The sequence below is a fragment of the Gavia stellata genome, chromosome 1, assembly GCF_030936135.1.
Source record: "Gavia stellata isolate bGavSte3 chromosome 1, bGavSte3.hap2, whole genome shotgun sequence".
Lineage (NCBI taxonomy): Eukaryota > Metazoa > Chordata > Aves > Gaviiformes > Gaviidae > Gavia > Gavia stellata.
This window is the reverse complement of record NC_082594.1, coordinates 27,875,922-27,894,261: the sequence shown is the minus strand read 5'-3', so window position 1 is coordinate 27,894,261 and position 18,340 is coordinate 27,875,922. Positions and strand designations below refer to the sequence as shown.

Here is an 18,340-nt window from a genome sequence, read left to right as displayed (position 1 = left end):
TAGAAATAAAAATAAAAGACATGATCTAGCATGAATGGTGAAGAATTTCAAAAATAAAACATCATTGTTTAACCTAGCAAGGGAAAGAAGTAAATGCAGAGACCAAAAGGAAGAAAAACTGTGAGATTTTGTGAGAAAGAGAAAATCAAGAGAGTTTTGTACTTGTGTGTGGGGGATAGTGGGCAATGCTTCTAGGCATTTGTTAAACATTTGTTAAGGATGATTAGCTAGTGTAAACTGTCAGAGTGATATTAAAATTAATGGAGTGATGCCAGTTATAGCAGCTGAGGATCTAGGGTTGATTAACACAATATCCCTGTTTGACTGAGACAGATCCAGAATGCCCTTATACATCCCAGCAAAAACTTCAGGACAATATTTTCTGTCAGACTTTCTATCCAGGGTAAGGGATTTTTTTTCCTTTTTTTCCCTCTCAAACTGCAGCTCTGGGAATAAACTCATTCCTGGCTCTGTGGAAAAATAAAGAGACAAGGTGCTCTCAGCCCCATGCTGAATAACATGGTGAGGAAAGGGATTCAGAAAGAATACCCCCTGGTTCCTGCAGCTACCTCCTACTGGGGTACATAAATACCAGCCTCTAAGCATTAGAAGTTTGGGTTTTGGAAAATTGGTGCAGCAAAGGGTCAAAGGGCAGGGACTCTGTACACAGAGCTGGTCGGGAATTTTTCCAAATAGAATTTTCTTTTTTTTTTTAATTAAAAAAATAAAAAATCCTTAAACCCCAACTTTTTCATTAATACATACCAGTTTCAAAGAAGCTTTTGTTGGGAAAGAGTTTTGAGCTTCAGGGTGAATTTCTGTTTGGAGAGAGAAGGAGCAGGTGCCAAGTAAAGTAAATAGCTTGGGCTAAGGGAGACCCAGGTTAACTTCTATTCTCCAGTGTATATTTAATTATTTACCCCAAGAAGAATAGCTCTGACAGGAGACATTTCCATCTCAAAATCATTAAGACCTGGCAGGGGGAAAGGTGGTCTCTTGGGAGGAGAGGAGAGGAGAGGAGAGGAGAGGAGAGGAGAGGAGAGGAGAGGAGAGGAGAGGAGAGGAGAGGAGAGGAGAGGAGAGGAGAGAAGAGAAGAGAAGAGAAGAGAAGAGAAGAGAAGAGAAGAGAAGAGAAGAGAAGAGAAGAGAAGAGAAGAGAAGAGAAGAGAAGAGAAGAGAGAGAGAAGAGAAGAGAAGAGAAGAGAAGAGAAGAGAAGAGAAGAGAAGAGAAGAGAAGAGAAGAGAAGAGAAGAGAAAGAGAGAGAAGAGGCGAGGCTGAACCTGGCTCCCCTATGATTTGGATGTGAACCACTGATTACTGAACTGTTTGGGACTGGAGGACATAGGTGAGGAAGAGATATAGGACATTCTTGATTAATTTCTGTAGAGTAAACTTAAAAAATATTTATTCAATGCAAAAAAGTGGAAATCCCAAAGTCTGTGAGACAATAGGACCATATCCATCACTAGTTTCCATTACAGAATAGGCATTTAACTGCAAGTATAGCTAAAACCCCTCTGAAGCAGAGGGCTCACCAGCCGAGCCATCATGGCAAAAAGACTTCCAGCTGCCTGGAAAAAGTGAGTGGTTGTGGCTGACCAGACAGATTCAGTCCACAAATCTGGGCATCTCATAAAAATACAAAGTTCTTCAGCTAGCTCCTCAGCTATAACAGAAGCCCCATTAGGGCTATCTGAATTTCATAGAATCATAGAATCGTTTAGGTTGGAAAAGACCTTTAAGATCATCAACACCAACCATTAACTTAACACTGCTAAGTCCAAAGTCCACAGCTAAACCATGTCCCTAAGCACCACATCCAATTGTCTTTTAAAAACCTCCAGGGATGGTGACTCAACCACTTCCCTGGGCAGCCTGTTCCAATGCTTCACCACTCTCTCAGTAAAGAACTTTTTCCTAATATCCAATCTAAACCTCCCCTGGTGCAACTTGAGGCCATTTCCTCTTGTCCTATCACTTGTCACTTGGGAGAAGAGACCAACACCCACTACTCTGCAACCTCCTTTCGGGTAGTTCTAGAGAGCAATAAGGTCTCCCTCAGCCTCCTCTTCTCCAGATTAAACAAACCCAGGTCCCTCAGCCACCCCTCATAAGACTTGTGCTCCAGACCCCTCACCAGCTTCATCACCCTTCTCTGGACACGCTCCAGCACCTCAATGTCCTTCTTGTAGGGAGGGGCCCAAACCTCAACACAGTACTTGGAGTGCAGCCTCACCAGCACCAAGTACAGGGGGACAATCACTTCCCTACTCCTGCTGGCCACACTGTTTCTGATACAGGCCAGGATGCCATTGGCCTTCTTGGCCACCTGGGCACACTGCTGGCTCATATTCAGCCGGCTGTCAATCAACACCCCCAAGTCCTTTTCTGCCAGGCAGCTTTCCAGCCACTCATCCCAAAGCCTGTAGCATTGCATGGGGTTGTTGTGGCCAAAGTGCAGGACCCGGCACTTGGCCTTGTTGAACATCACACAATTGGCCTCGGCCCATCGATCCAGCTTGTCCAGATCCCTCTGTAGAGCCTTCCTACCCTCGAGCAGATCAGTACTCCCCCCCAACTTGCTGTTGTCTGCAAATGACGTTGTCTGCAACTTGGAACATCTTCCAATTTCTAGGTCCAGTTATGCACCCAAGCTCCAAAATGGGGTAAGATGTGCATGTGCACCACTATATGCTCCTATTTCCACATTAGGAAAATCTGTCCATACCCATCAGATTGTGAGAGCCACTATTCGCTCCAGTAGTCAGGTCTATACACAGTTTGGGTAGATGTAAACCAGATGCTTTTAACTGGATTTTCCCCAGGAGGTTGTCACTGAAGAATGAATGGGCATACCATGGTGATCTCACAGTCTGTCCTGGAGGAATGAGCTGCTTTCTGGCTTTTAAAAACTTATTCCCATCACCCACAGCTCAGCCTTGGGTTCCCAGAACTTCTTCAGTTGGCCCAACAAATTAGATTTAGAACCTCTATGCCCTCACAACTGAAGGGAAATGAAGAGTTTTCTCTGTGTTTTGTTTGGGGATCTCAGGTGGCAGGTCTCTGACTCCAGCTCACTGGTGTCTCCCCTGGAATAACCTGGCCTCAGAGCTACAAGATAAACTTTGTTGGGACCTACTTCTTTTCCTTGAGTCCTGCATTATGAACTCTGATTCGTTCCGTATGACCAGTACTGGGGAAAAAACACTATTGGATATATGGATATATGCATGCCATGTTGTCTGTAAGGCAGAAATCAGATTTCAAAACATTTTGTTCTGAAACCTCTAAATGCTAACTTTCTTATTAGGAAGCTTTAATCAGCAGTGACGTACTATGGTGTTTTCCACTAGAAAAAGCAACAGTGTGCATCCAAAGGCTGAGTCAGTGCTAGAGGATACAAAACAGATGATAGGCAGAATGCAGCTGGCTTGTTAAAGCCAGAATTTTTCAAGGATTGGGCATGATATCTGCATAAGAAACCTTAGTACCAAAAAGCCAGGTATCATGAGCTAGGAATGAATCAAGGATGTGTTAAATATGTCACCAACAATGCACTGTAACAATATATATAAAGATACACTTGAAGGTTCATTACATGCAGGCAGAAGTCATACAGAAATGGTTCATGGTCAGGATAGTTTACAGCAGACATGATAGTGAAAGGATTTATCTTTCTCATATGAAGAAGAAAAATGTCAGTAGAAATAAGTATGGCATGGTTGCTTGGGAGGACCATCTATAGTGCTGCTTATAACAAAGCTATCATGGGAAAGAACAGGGTCTGCAGGGAAATGAGGTGCCTCTGAAGAGTGCTGATTAATTTGCTTCTCCTTGGATGTCATTTCTGTGTTTCTGCCATCCTTTGTTGTACTGGGACAGTTGAAACAGTGGGTGGTGGAGTTAAGGGGAGCTTTTTCAAGGGACTTTCTCCAAAGCAACACGGTAACCAGCCGTGTTGATGGCAGCTTCTCTAGCCACAAGTACAGCTGAAAGAAAGCCAGGATGCTTACATGTGATTTACTAGTACTTCAGCTCTGCTATTAATCAGACAAAGATCTTCTACCTTTCAGACTTCAGCACATTTTAATTTTCTGTCATTTTGACATATCCCAGATATGCAGCATTCTCTTTAGCTGTTATCACAAAGCATCTCCTACACTTAAAACTCTGAAGTAACAGTGTGTACTGCTTTATATATATATATATATATATCTCAGTTCTGTTACCTTTGTCAGCTCACCTTTGCGAAAGCCAAATTAGTAATGTAATTCTATTGATTAGGCTGAAGTTTGCCTGACTGCCCAAGGCCTTTGGGTGTCTCAGTGATATTCCTGTTGACCATATGAAATCCATTGCTATTTCAAAATAGAAGAGATGTAAGAAAAGAAACCCCAATCCCACTGGAATAAATTGTACTATTTTCCTCAAATTACATTCCACTTTATGTATGATCAGTCTCCAAAAAGTGTTTTACCTATAATTTTAAGTATTTCAGAGGAGAAAATGGAAAGGATTGTCAGGGATATCTTCAGTATTATTTTTTTCTGTGCATCTGATGTTTAGATAAACAGTTACCTCTTTTCTAGCTATCCAGATTTTTATGCCATTTTTTCAAGCAACCTGCATGATAATTATTATCATTTGTCAGAGAAAATCTCCTTTCCCCTTCTCCTAGTCTTTGTTCTCCAAGTGGAAAATGAGGCAACTCCTAAGTCAATATACTTATTTTGTATTTTCCCTGTAACGTGTGTTATTGAAAGTTGAGTGAAGAAATAACACCTTCCACCTGGAATGGAAATCAGTAATCTGGAGTGTTTGTTGTATAGCCAAGGGCCATCTCATGGGGAAACCTCTTTGTCAACACAGCTAAGTTCTTACCCTTTTTCTGGGATGCTTCTATTCAAGATGAGGAATACATCCCATGACTTCAGACATCTTTACATTTTCTGGACCTTTTTCACAGAATCACAGAATCAGTACGGTTGGAAAAGACCTGTAAGATCATCGAGTCCAACCTGGGGAAAAAAAGAAAAAAAAAAAAAAAAAAAAAAAGAAAAAAAACACACAACATCAAAAAACCCACAAAAGAAAAGAAAGAAAAAGAAAAAAAAAAAAAAAAAAAACCACAAAATCCACGCCACACAACAACAATAACAAGCCACAACCCACCCAACACCACACAGCACCATGTCCATCAAGCTACATCCCACAATGCCACATCCACACGCTCCTTGAATACCTCCAGGGAGGGTGACTCTACCACCTCCCTGGGCAGCCTATTCCAGTGTTTCACCACTCTCTCAGTGAGCAAACTCTTCACTCTTCACTAAGCAAACTTTAATTCCTGATTTATAAAGGATATAATTTTGATAAAACACTTCAAAAGAAGTAATTTAACATTATCAAATTTTTGATCGCTAAAGAGATTTTCCTTCCAAACAATGCAAATTACTAGGAATGGCATAAGCAGGAGGACCAAAATATTTATCACTACTAGTAGAACTACTATTAAAGCTTCCTAGAGGATATTAGTGCCCCATTTGGAAAGTGATAAAAGTATCCCCTTCAATTTCATGATCTCATACAACATTGTCATCACAAGAGTGTTTCTTCCCCTGTTGCTATTTTTAGTCAGATTTAACTTTCATCCCTTTGCCAGCCATGGTTTTCAAAACTTCTTCATGCACATAGCACAGCGGTTACTTGAAACAAATTTTGAACAACGACAAATTAGACTATGACCAGGTAGAGAAAAGCAGGCTGGCAGAGAACTAAATAAGGACCATATCAGTCTTAATGCCATTTTATTTATAGTGATTAGCTTGATTTTCAGATGTGTTTAAGCAAAGATTTGTTCTGCTTTCAGAAGGAATCAGAAGGTGATTATGAACTGGAATCTGAATCTGAACATTTAAACAGGAAATAGAGAACTGATGGGGGTAATAACTTTGATGGGTTATGTGTATGCATATATCCCTGTGCAGTATGTATGTGTCTGTGTATGAAAACTAACCATTAAATGCATTCTCTTTAAGCTTCTCAGTGGTATGGATTGAAAACAATTGTTAAGTGCAGAAGAACTGTTCTGGACATGTTACTACACAAATATATTTGTCTACACAGTCATCCCACATTGCACTTTTTGACATTGCACTGAGTAAAAAAGCCACAACCCCTGTTTCTGGGACTTTCCGAATCGGTTGCAAGAAAAGGATAAACCTGATTTAGCTATTTCTTGTTATGGATACAGAATTAAACCTATGCATTTATTTCACATTTCACTGTAAAATAAAGCAGAGCAGACAGCAACTGCAGAAAGCAGTCTGCAAGACAAGGGTCAGCATTGGTTTTATTTATAGGGGTTATTAGCTTTACCTGAACTGAAGTGCATTTCAGTTACACCTTAAAGTGCTTTTCCCTTTACCCATGAGTCAGATCTGTTGTTCAGAGCTCTTAGCCAGGGTCTCCCTTAGTGCTCTCTCAGCAGGAATGAAACATCTCCATCGTGTGGTCAATTGCAAAAAATCAGAATTTTTTTTTTTTTAAAAAAACAGCAAAAGACAGGTGGTGGGAGGGTATCGGCCTTCCCACGGCTACCTTGCCCCCTCTGGCCCTGGTTGTGGACAGGCTCGCCCCACCCTCAACCTTTAAATACAGGGAATTTCCATCTTCTCTTTGGGTGAGGCATAGGTACAGAAACACAAACTGGAAAAATACTGAAGACAAGATACTTATGTATAAAGCCCTACCCCAAGGTGTCTGTTCAGAGTGAGTAGGAAATAATGATTTTCCCCTTTCTATTTTTTTTTTTGCTAAGCCCAACCACACAGCCATTGCATCCCTCAGATTAATTACAAACAAGAAATCAACCCTAAGGTGTAAACTGATTCTGAGTACAGGGAAATTGTTAATCATAAATTGCCAATTGGTTTCAAGTAAAAGAAGATGACAAAATACCTTACTGTGCCTGCCTCAGTATGCAACTGAGGTCAATTTTAACAACTCCCTTGGATGCCTTTTTATCCTGTTTTAAGATGCACTAAGTCTTCTATTTCATAGAAATACAGTCAGTGGTCAGACACCTTTTTTTCTCACCAGCAGCAGATAAAAGAACTCGAGTTGAAATTGTCTTTCTTTCACCAGTCAGGGATAATTAAGGTAGAGAATAGGGAGATGTGACTCATTATGCTATTGAGGACAACATTAATTCAAGAACTAAGTAGTTCAGGCTTTTTTTTTCCTCATCTTCTTCTGGACAGCCCTTAGATATGGCAGTACAATCTAATGCAACACTTGCTTGAAGCCTGTACCATGCTTTCATCCTTCCACACTTCTTTTTGCTGATCCTCTTCAGAGTTACTATCCCTCTTACCCTCCCTCCTTCTCAACACCAAACTCTGCACTGCAAGCTAAGTTTCTTTCTTCCACACCCCTCTGTGTGACCAAGTGTTTTTAACAGTGAACTAAGCAGGGAATTTTCTGTTTAGTATGGTTTTATAGTGCAGGTTTTGATTAGCTCTATCTTAAATGAGACATTAGGAGCCATAGCAAGTATCTTGCTAACACCATGTTTATGTCAAGCTTTTCTCAATTCAATAAAATACGCTTCAGTCTGTGCAAGTGAGTGACATGACCACATTGTTTTCCTTCCATCTCAGATCAGTGACTTTGGGGCTCTGCAAGCAGAGACCCGGCTGCCCCACCACATTCATGCCAATGCTGGAATAGCAAGCAGCGCATTGATGAAAATGTAGAAAATCCACTTTGCCTTCCCAATTCCAACATGCTCCCTTCTAGAAAGCTAATGACAGGTTTTGCTCCAACACTGCCATTTTTTCAACAGACTTTGAACCATCTCTCTCAGCTTGTTAGATACCACATATTGCACAGACCTGCTGTTTTTCTATGCTGTAAGTAAGTATTTTACTATCAGGCAGGGATTCACAGTTTTTTGTTCTTTTCTTTTCTTTTTTTTCAGAGGCGTGCAGCTGACAATCTGAGAAGACATCATCAATACCAGGTACAGGCCCATGTTTATCTTTTGAGCAATTATTTTTCTATGCCTCCAAAAGGTCTTCAGAATGGAAAAAAAAGAATTTCATGAGAAAGCAGGGGGGAAAAAAAAAAGAAAAAACCCACAAAATGCATACTTATTTCATCCTCAGCAAATAAGCATAGTATTTTTGGTGTTCAAACAACAGCATTTGAGAAGTAGGATTGTCTACTTTTGGGGTGCAAAAAGATATTTCGTAGAGCAATAATATACTAACCAGTATTTTGCCCACTGTAACATGGATTGCCTTTAAAAAAGCAAATACGTAGTCGCAACTCTCTGCTGGGATTCATCAGGATCATATGTGCACCTCACTGAGATGCTCCATCAGAACCTGCTCACCATCTCTCCGTCTCTGGTCCCCTGTAGACAACTTCCTGTCCCTTAATAACCCCTCTCCCTAGATCCCCTGTAAGCTGTTCTTCTTCTCTGTCCTTACTGTTTCAGCCTCTGATTTTTTGAGATTATTGTAGCACAAGGAATAATTTTCAGATTTATTTTCAATTTTTGTTGTGTTAAAAGGGCTGCAGTTAAACAAGATGTGGGCTGTGCACTTGTAGGTTTGGTAATTAATGGATTCTGTATGGTCAATGACTAGGTAAACTAGGACTTTTCCAACCTGAAAAACAGACAGCTGTGGGAAATGCAACAGGAATTTTTGAAATCATGGGGAAGGTGAACAAAGAGCAGCTGTTTACCATCTACCTGCAAACTGAATACCAGACACATACTAGGTTGTAGTAGTAAGGCTGTAGGCAGCACTTTGAGGGAAGTGATTATTCGCCTCCAGCACACACTTGTAAGGCTCTGTCTGGAGCAGCGTATCCTGTTTTGGGCCCCCCACTACAAGAGATATGTTAACAAACTGGAAGGAATCCAGCAAAGGGCCACCAAGATGGTTAGAGGTCTGACATAAAAGGAGAAGCTCGGATTTCATCCTGGAGTAGTTTAAGGGTGATCTAATGATCCTCTACTGACCCTGCATCAGTACAGGTCAGGGGCTGACCTGCTGGAGAGCAGCTCTGTGGAAAGGGACCTGGGGGTCCTGGTGGACAACAGGATGACCATGAGCCAGCAATGTGTCCGTGTGGCCAAGAAGGCCAATGGCATCCTGGGGTGCATCAAGAAGAGTGTGGCTAGCAGGTCGAGGGAGGTTGTCCTCCCCCTCTACTCTGCCCTGGGGAGGCCTCATCTGAAGGACTGTGTCCAGGTCTGGGCTCCCCAGTTCAAGAAGGACAGGGAGCTGCTGGAGAGGGAAAGGGCTACGAAGATGATTAGGGGACTGGAACACCTTTCTTATGAGGAAAGGCTGAGGGACTTGGGTCTTTTTAGTCTGGAGAAGAGAAGACTGAGGGGGGATCGTATCAGTGCTTATAAATACTTAAGGGGTGGGTGCCAGGAGGAAGGGGCCAGTCTTTTTTCAGTGGTGCCCAGTGACAGGACGAGAGGTAACGGGCACAAACTTGGTCATAGGAAGTTCCATCTAAACATGAGGAAGAACTTTTTTTCCTTTGAGGGTGGTAGAGCACTGGAACAAGCTGCCCAGAGAGGTAGTGGAGTCTCCTTCTCTGGAGATATTCAAAACTCACCTGAACGCATTCCTGTGCAATCTGCTCTAGGTGAACCTGCTCTGGCGGGGTGGTTGGACTAGATGGTCTCCAGAGGTCCCTTCCAACCCCTATCATTCTGTGTGATTCTGTGTGTAATTTCTGTCTTCAACAACATAGTGGGTGATTAGGGAGAAGAAGGAGCCAGGTTTTTCTTGGAGGTGCACAGCAAAAGAACAGAAGTCAATGGACACAAGTTGTAGGAAGGGAAATTCTATAAGGAAAATCATCATCACAGTGAGGGTAGTAAAGAATTGGGAAAAGTTGCTCAGGAAGGCTGCAGCATCTTCACCCTTGGAGATATTCAGCACTTGACTGGACATGGGCCTAAGCTAGATCAGACAGCCTCCAGGCATCCTTTCCAACTGAAATAATTCTAGGATTCTTAGAAGTAGAAGGCAACAATGGAAACTATCAGAGAGTAGGTTAAAAATGAACAAAAACCCAAATGAAATCTTATGCCAGCTATACCGTGGAATTCATTGGCAGAGGATTTGTGGATGCTGAAAGTTTACATGAGTTCAAAACACATAGGAAAAACTGTCACAGCCCATTAAACTTAAAGCTATCATTTTGATTCAGAAAGTCTCTGAATCACACATCACAGGAGGCCTGGGAGAGTATAGCTAGAAATAACATTATACAACTGCACTAGACTTACACTCCTCACGGAGCATCAGCAACTGCTTACTGTCACGTTACTGGCATGAGGCATACCTTTGGTGAAACCCAATACAGCCATTCTCAGTATGATTAATATCACTGCTTTCCATTGAAAAGCAGAAAAAAATTTCAACCAGATCTAAGGTTTATATTTTTGTCATGTTTCTAAAGCACAAAGAAGTCCAAGCAGCCCAAATGAGTGTAGGCTTAGTAACTAATACTAAGAAAGCTAATACAGTATTTTATATTTTTAGGAAGTAATGAGAAATCTGGTTAAGAGATATGTTGCAGCAATGATAAGAGATGCCAAAACTGAGGAAGGACTGACAGAAGAAAATTTTAAGGTATGTGATAATTTATATGTTTATAGGTGTTTTAGTAAGATATTGTAAGACTGTGAAGCATATTTCTCAAACTCCCCAGTTGTTCAGGTAGCATATAATTTGCTTCCTAGAGCAGTGTCTGTGTCCTGACAGACCATACAGACATAGTATTGTATATGGACTCCAGCAAGTCTCCTTCTTTCTTTAGATGGAGAAATAATCAGTTTTATCAGGGGCACGTGCAGGACAACCAAGGGATCAGGCCCAGCCAGCACGGGTTCATGAAAGGCAGGTCCTGCTTGACCAACCTGATCTCCTTCTATGACCAAGTGACCCGCCTAGTAGGTGAGGGGAAGGCTGTGGATGCTGCCTTCAACAATGTTCCCCACAGTATTCTCCTGGAGAAGCTGGCGAATTGTGGCTTAGACTGGTGCACTCTTCGCTGGGTAAAAAACTGGCTGGACGGCCAAGCCCAGAGAGTCGTGGTGAATGGGGTGAAATCCAGTTGGCAGCCGGTCACAAGCGGAGTCCCCCAGGGCTCAGTTTTGGGGCCAGTCTTGTTTAATATATTTAATGATGATCTGGATGAGGGGATTGAGTGCACCCTCAGCAAGTTTGCAGATGACACCAAGTTGGGCAGGAGTGTTGATCTCCTTGAGGTTAGGAAGGCTCTGCAGAGGGATCTGGACAGGCTGAATCGATGGGCCGAGGCCAATTGTATGAGGTTCAACAAGGCCAAGGGCCGAGTCCCACACTTGGGTCACAACAACCCCAGGCAATGCTACAGGCTTGGGGACGAGCGGCTGGAAAGCTGCCCCGCAGGAAAGGACCTGGGGATGTTGATTGACAGCCGGCTGAATATGAGCCAGCAGTGTGCCCAGGTGGCCAAGAAGGCCAACAGCATCCTGGCCTGTATCAGAAATAGTGTGGCCAGCAGGAGTAGGGAGGTGATCGTGCCTCTGTACTCAGCGCTGGTGAGGCCGCACCTCAAATCCTGTGTTCAGTTTTGGGCCCCTCACTACAAGAAGGACATTGAGGTGCTGGAGCGTGTCCAGAGAAGGGCGACGAAGCTGGTGAGGGGTCTGGAGCACAAGTCTTATGAGGAGCGGCTGAGGGACCTGGGGTTGTTTAGCCTGGAGAAGAGGAGGCTGAGGGGAGACCTTATCACTCTCTACAACTACCTGAAAGGAGGTTGCAGAGTAGTGGGTGTTGGTCTCTTCTCCCAAGTGACTAGCGATAGGACAAGAGGAAATGGCCTCAAGTTGCACCAGAGGAGGTTTAGATTGGATATTAGGAAAAATTTCTTTACTGAGAGAGTGGTGAAACATTGGAACAGGCTGCCCAGGGAAGTGGTGGAGTCACCATCACTGGGGGTGTTCAAGGAACGTGTGGAAGTGTCATTGTGGGACATGGTTTAGTGGGCATGGTGGTGTTGGTTGATGGTTGGAATTGATGATCTTGCAGTTCTTTTCCAACCGTAGTGATTCTGTGATTCTGATTTTTGTTGCTATTGACACCTCAAACTCCAAACATTCAAAATTATATTCATCTGCCTCAACTTATGCACACAGAAGATACAGCCAGAGCCTGAGCTAATTGTTTCATTAATTCTTCATTCAGATCTTCTTCAGTGCCATCACGTGGCATGTACAGGACAACCATGTGTTCAGGCCCAGTCAGCATGGGTTTATGAAAGGCAGGTCCTGCTTGACTAACCTGATCTCCTATGACAAGGTGACCCTGTAAGTGGACGATGGAAAAACTGTGGATATAGCCTACCTAGACTTTAATAAAGCCTTTGACACAGTTTCCCACCACATTCTCCTGGAGAAACTGCTCATGGCTTAGGCAGGCACACCCTTTGCGGGGTAAAAAACTGGCTGCATGGCCAGGCCCAAAGAGTTCTGGTGAATGGAGTCAAATCCATTTGGCAGCCGGTCACAAGTGGTGTTCCCCAGGGCTCAGTATTGGGGCCAGTTTTGTTTAATACCTTATCAATGATCCGGACAAGGGGATTGAGTGCTCCCTCAGCAAGTTTGCAGATGACACCAAGTTGGGCAGGAGTGTTGATCTGCTTGAGGGTCAGAAGGCTCTGCAGAGGGATCTGGACAGGCTGGATCGATGGGCCGAGGCCAATTGTATGAGGTTCAACAAGGCCAAGTGCCGGGCCCTGCACTTGGGTCACAACAACCCCAGGCAATGCTACAGGCTTGGGGATGAGTGGCTGGAAAGCTGCCCTGCAGAAAAGGTCCTGGGGGTGTTGATTGACAGCTGGCTGAATATGAGCCAGCAGTGTGCCCAGGTGGCCAAGAAGGCCAATGGCATCCTGGCCTGTATCAGAAATAGCATGGCCAGCAGGAGTAGGGAAGTGATTGTCCCTTTGTACTTGGCCCTGGTGAGGCCACACCACGAATCCTGTGTTCAGTTTTGGGCCCCTCACTACAAGAAGAACATTGAGGTGCTGTAGCATGTCCAGAGAAGGGCAACGAAGCCAGGGAAAAGTCTAGAGCACAAGTCTTATGAGGACTGCCTGAGGAACCTGGGTTTGTTTAATCTGGAGAAGAGGAGACTGAGGCTTATCCCTCTCTACAACTACCTGAAAGGGGGTTGTAGCGAGATGGGTGCTGGTCTCTTCTCCCAAGTGACAAGTGATAGGAGAAGAGGAAACAACCTCAATTTGCACCAGGGGAGGTTTAGATTAGATATTAGGGAAAATTTCTTCACCGAAAGGGTTGTCAGACAACTGGGCACTAGAATAATCAATCATTGAGCTCTATACAATGAAAACACTCTTTGACATACAGAGCCACCCCACTGCCTCTCCTTCCTTGGCTATCCCTCCTGAAGAGCTTATAGCCATCCATTGCAGCACTCCAGTCATGCAAGTCGTCCCACCATGTTTCTGTGATGGCGACTATGTCATAGCTACATCATAGGGACCTCCTGAAGGCAAGGTGCCTTCTCCTGAGAGAGACCTTTAAGAAACAGATGTTGCACTGGCTGGAAGCAGCCTGCAATGATTAGCTCTGACTTAGCTGCCAGCTGCCAAACATTTAGTGGAAATGCACGAAGTCCTATCCGCACTGCCACTGACAGAGAAGCGTGCACACATGGGTATGCCTTGTGCGTGCATGTGTCCCTGTGTGTGTCTGCAAGGGATGATGTTAAAAGCTAATCAAAATGCTGTTATTATGATGGGATAATGCTGTCTAGCAGATTGGCTGTAGGTCTTCAAGTTGTCCATGCTCCTTTCTCCACCACTGTCGGTGATTTCTATGAGTAGTCTAGGCTAACGCACGTTTCCCCTGAAGTTTTCTCTGCTAAAATTGCTGATCATTTTTCTGTCTCACCTGGAAGATCCATTAGACAATCTGCGAAGCACCTTGAAGATGCCTGGTATTATCCAGATTGTGAAGCTTATTACTGATCCCTAGCATAAACCTTTTTTTTTTTTTAATTACAAGAGGAAAAGTCAAATCAGCTTTCATGCTCTGGTGTTTCATCTTTCTTCCTAATTTTTAGGAGTTAAAACAAGATATTTCCAGCTTTCGTTTTGAAGTCCTGGGTTTGTTAAAAGGAAGCAAGCTGTCTAATTTGCAGACTACAAAAATAAACAAAGATACTGCCTCTCTGTCAGAAAATGAAGAAAATAGCGAGAGTGAAGGAAACAAGAAAGGAAAGAAAAAGACCTTCAGCCTTTTTGACATAACTACAATGATTCACCCAAGATCAGCCACTATTGCCTCTGAAACACATAATGTAAGCAATGGCTCAGCAATGATGGTGTCAGAGTCCACTAAGGAGAAACAAAAGCATGTGAATTTTGTAACAGACATAAAAAATTTTGGGTTATTTCACAGACGATCAAAAACAAACTCTGTGGAGCAGAGTACAAATAAAATATACACCGTTTCTGAAGAAGTTTCCCGTCAACAGGCAGAAGAACAATGTGAGAAAACTGCTGAACTGGAAGAGGGAGAACTGACCATGAACTGTGAATTAAACATCCAAAGTCCTGATGAAAAATGCGTGTTAGCTGAGTCACAAAATAATGGTGACTCTTCGGATTCACAGGAAGAGGGAAGCATTTGTGCTTCAGAAACGGAGAAAATGGAGTTACACAACTCGGAACCAGCCACACCACAGGATCAGCTGGACAAGGAGTTGGATGTTAGCATTGACTGTAATGGGAAACAGGAAACAATTGATCAGGGTGATTATGTGATAACGAGGTTGTGATGCTTACAGGAGAAAGCATTTACAAATATATATATATTTTGCATAGTGCTTTGGGGGGGAATGTTTTAAGAATTATATTAGCAAATGCGGAATTACACTTTATAGTACTCAACTGTGGCACATGATCTTGTAACATAATAGTCAAGAGAAAAATAATACGGGGACCTTCTGTTTTGTAGGCTGCTTTAGCTTTCACGGTTTGCTTTACATTTTTTAATAAATGGAAGCATCTTGTATTCTTGTACTGTTGCAATAACCCACAGAAACTTTTTAGCTATCTTTTTCAATTACAACAAATGCAATTTCTCTCATATGATAGTTGACTCCTATGATAAATATTTTTCTATGCAAATAAAAAGTAGCTTAAGAGACTTGTAAGCCTTTATTTAACTTTGTAGGTTCTAAAAAGATTCTGGGCACCATAATAATCATAAGCAGCTCCTGTCAGCATAATTCATGTCAAGCTATTAGAATCATTATTTAAATTGCTAGACACTTGGTTTGTTTCTAAAGCTATACAGACTCAAAGGTAGTCTTTTATTTATTGAAGGAATAGGAGTACCTGTAAATTATGAAAGATCAGTCTACCTGATTATTTAATCACAGCTTCTCCCTCCCAGCAAGAGGATTATCATCATCCTGATACCATTGTTAGAAATGCATTTGCAGGATTTGAAGACTGTAAAAAAATGTTTCTTACAGTAAAAGAAATATCTGTGGCTTGGTAAAAACAGATGACAGATTACTCCCCAGAAATCCGTAATCACAAGTTACTGCTTCTTCAACCATTTATTTTTCTAAATGTGGACAACCTATGCACTTTAATATTCAACTGCTTATTAGCTTTTGCCTTCACAATACACTTGTATTTGCTAAGAGAAGGATACTTCAGGAATAAACAAACATAGAGTGATCCCCTGAGTAGCTGGAATAATATGGCAATTTATTGAGACATTTTTAAAGGCAAGCCTTAAGAGAGTTTCTTTGACAATTTCAGAGTTTGGGGTAACCTTATTGGAGTTTTTATTAAAAATACATATACATTTAAATGTATAAAGAAAACCTAATAGTATTTTTCATAACTGTTGAGTGACTTACTGTCTTAGTCAAAAATACTATTTTTAAAATTAAACAGTCTGTTTCTTTTTAATCAGTGACTGGTGTCCTACATTATTAAAAATGTAATTTTACAACTGACCTAAGAATGAGCACCCTCGAACTCTCAGCACCATCCTTCTCCTCCCTTGGAAACACATGAATATACCACAGCAGTGTGGTCATTTTTATTCTTAACTTCCCTAGTCCTGCCATGATAGATTTTGTAGTTCATATTAGCCTGTATTAAGGAACCTCCAGAGGCATAGAGTACACTTACATTCAAGATGGAATCCATCACATGTAACTCCCACCTTGTAGGACCTGACCTAAAGCCATACCATTCTGGATCTAAACTATCCTGGTACTGAACTGAGTTTTGAAAATCCAGACAAACCCCTTTTAGGTGGGTTTTCCAGCTCTACTTTACACATGTGCTACTCTCTCTGAGCTCACATATTGAAAGCTTCCTTCCTGCACATCTATCTGTGCCATGGTGCCTAGGAGTGAATTAGTTGAACCAAAATGGAAAATATGAGCAGTAACTGGAAAATAGTTTGTATAGCTTTGCGACAATGTGTTCAAACCACATTTGATTGCTAACATATGGTTGATTTCCATCTCGGCCTCTTGACTTCTCTGTGGACCCCCTCTCCTTCACGTCTCTCTCCTTGTCCACCTTTAGATTGTGAGCTCCTTGGGGCAGGACCTGTAGCTTTTCTGTTTGGAAAGCACCTGAATTATTACAAGCATAACAAGAAATAAATAATAATAATAATGGTGGAATACCTTCATATCATTTTTACTAGGACAACTCTTTTCGAGAGTTCTCTTTTCTGCTCTAACTTGTGTGCTAAGAATGACATAAATCCAATGTGTCACATGTTGTCACAAAATTCTCTGTGTCCCAGTTAACAGTCCTTCTCCACCACAGATTTCACTTTCTCATTCTTCATCATGGTTTGTAACACCTTGGAGTCCTAAGCTTACTACCCTTTCACTAGCCAAATTCAAAACAAGCAGTCCTTGCTCCAAATAGCTTTCAATGCATTCCAGCCATGTGTTTTCATTCTAGACAAAATGTGCCTGAGCAGGTTATTTATAATGCCACCAGCACCATTATCAGAACAAGATAACTGCCACAGGTCTAAGAGCTCTGCATATTATTCTGCCATTATAAGAGCCTGTTTTTCCTGTGCATGAAATTCCCAACAGGGCAAAAACACAGGACAGTTAACCTGAAACATCAGCTATGCTGTCACATCATGACCTCACTGTCCTGGGAGTCAATCTAAGTCTTAGAGTAGATACAAGACAGAAGAGCAGACAGCACAGGTGGGCAAGATACTTAGGCACAGGGCCATGACATTGTATTGCATAGCAATAAGTGGTCAGTCTTTTGCTGTCTTTTTCTTTCTTTTACAACCACATATTGAAATGAAATGAGGTCTATTAAATAAAACATACTTCAAATCAACATTTCATCTATTTTTATGTGATTCTTAGGCATTGAAGCCTGACACCAATAAGGACCTGATCCTATTCCATTTAAATTTAATGGCAAATAAGTACCTCATTCTGTGAAAACAGATAAGAGCCCAAAATATGTCGAAATTTGAAATAGTGGTGGACTTCTATTACTTTGCAGACAGCCAAAAAAAACCCCTTCTCATTGGATACCTCCAAGAGGACATCTGTGCCAAGAAAGATTTAGAGGTGCACAGAGCAAAGTTTGTAACGCCACAGCAGAGGCATTATTAAGCTTTGCAAAGCTAAGCATGCTTTCTCCTCAAGAGAAAGAAAAGGTTCAAATGTACCCGTCCCTGCCTGTAGCCTCCATCAATATAGGAGGAATAAAAAAACTCCCAGGATATAAACCCCTATAAAAGACAGTCTTTTGAAGCAGAGCTTAAAATCATTGAATATTTCAAGGAGTTAGAAAATTGTCTAAATATAAAGGGGTTTAATCCCAATATCAGGTTGTTCAGAATGTTCAGAAAACATTTTTTAAATTTATACTTTTGGTAAGGACAAAACCTGACTGTCCTTTGCATTTTCATCGGCTCCTGGAGAAATAGAGCAGGACTCTTCTACCCTGGCATATCTGGGCAGGAACGAGTTTGAATTCTTGCAGCCCAGTCTTCCCAAGTACAGCGGGTCTGAGCCAAAACAGACTGGGTAGTGGGTACCTTTATGAAGGTTGGTATGACTTCCACTCTCCCCAGGCCACACATTGATTCACAGTCACAGGTCAGTGATGCAACGACTGCATGCTATGCCTTCAAAATAAAATTGCAAAAGCTGTTTCTGACTCTGCATGCTTCACTGGCCCGCAAGGGCACTGCAGAGGGGAGAG

At 42.1% G+C, this 18,340-nt stretch overlaps 1 protein-coding gene across 1 annotated transcript in view; it reads left to right on the top strand.

Annotated features, from left to right (window-relative positions):
- The window catches only part of TRPC4 (transient receptor potential cation channel subfamily C member 4), a 107,685-nt gene extending 92,796 nt beyond the window's left edge, over window positions 1–14,889 (top strand). The window contains exons 8-10 of the mRNA XM_059833350.1: window positions 7,983–8,024; window positions 10,582–10,671; window positions 14,173–14,889. Of these exons, the coding sequence (XP_059689333.1) occupies window positions 7,983–8,024; window positions 10,582–10,671; window positions 14,173–14,889 (849 nt within the window). The remainder of the gene's footprint in view (window positions 1–7,982; window positions 8,025–10,581; window positions 10,672–14,172) is intronic.
- Window positions 14,890–18,340: the final 3,451 nt, after the last annotated feature.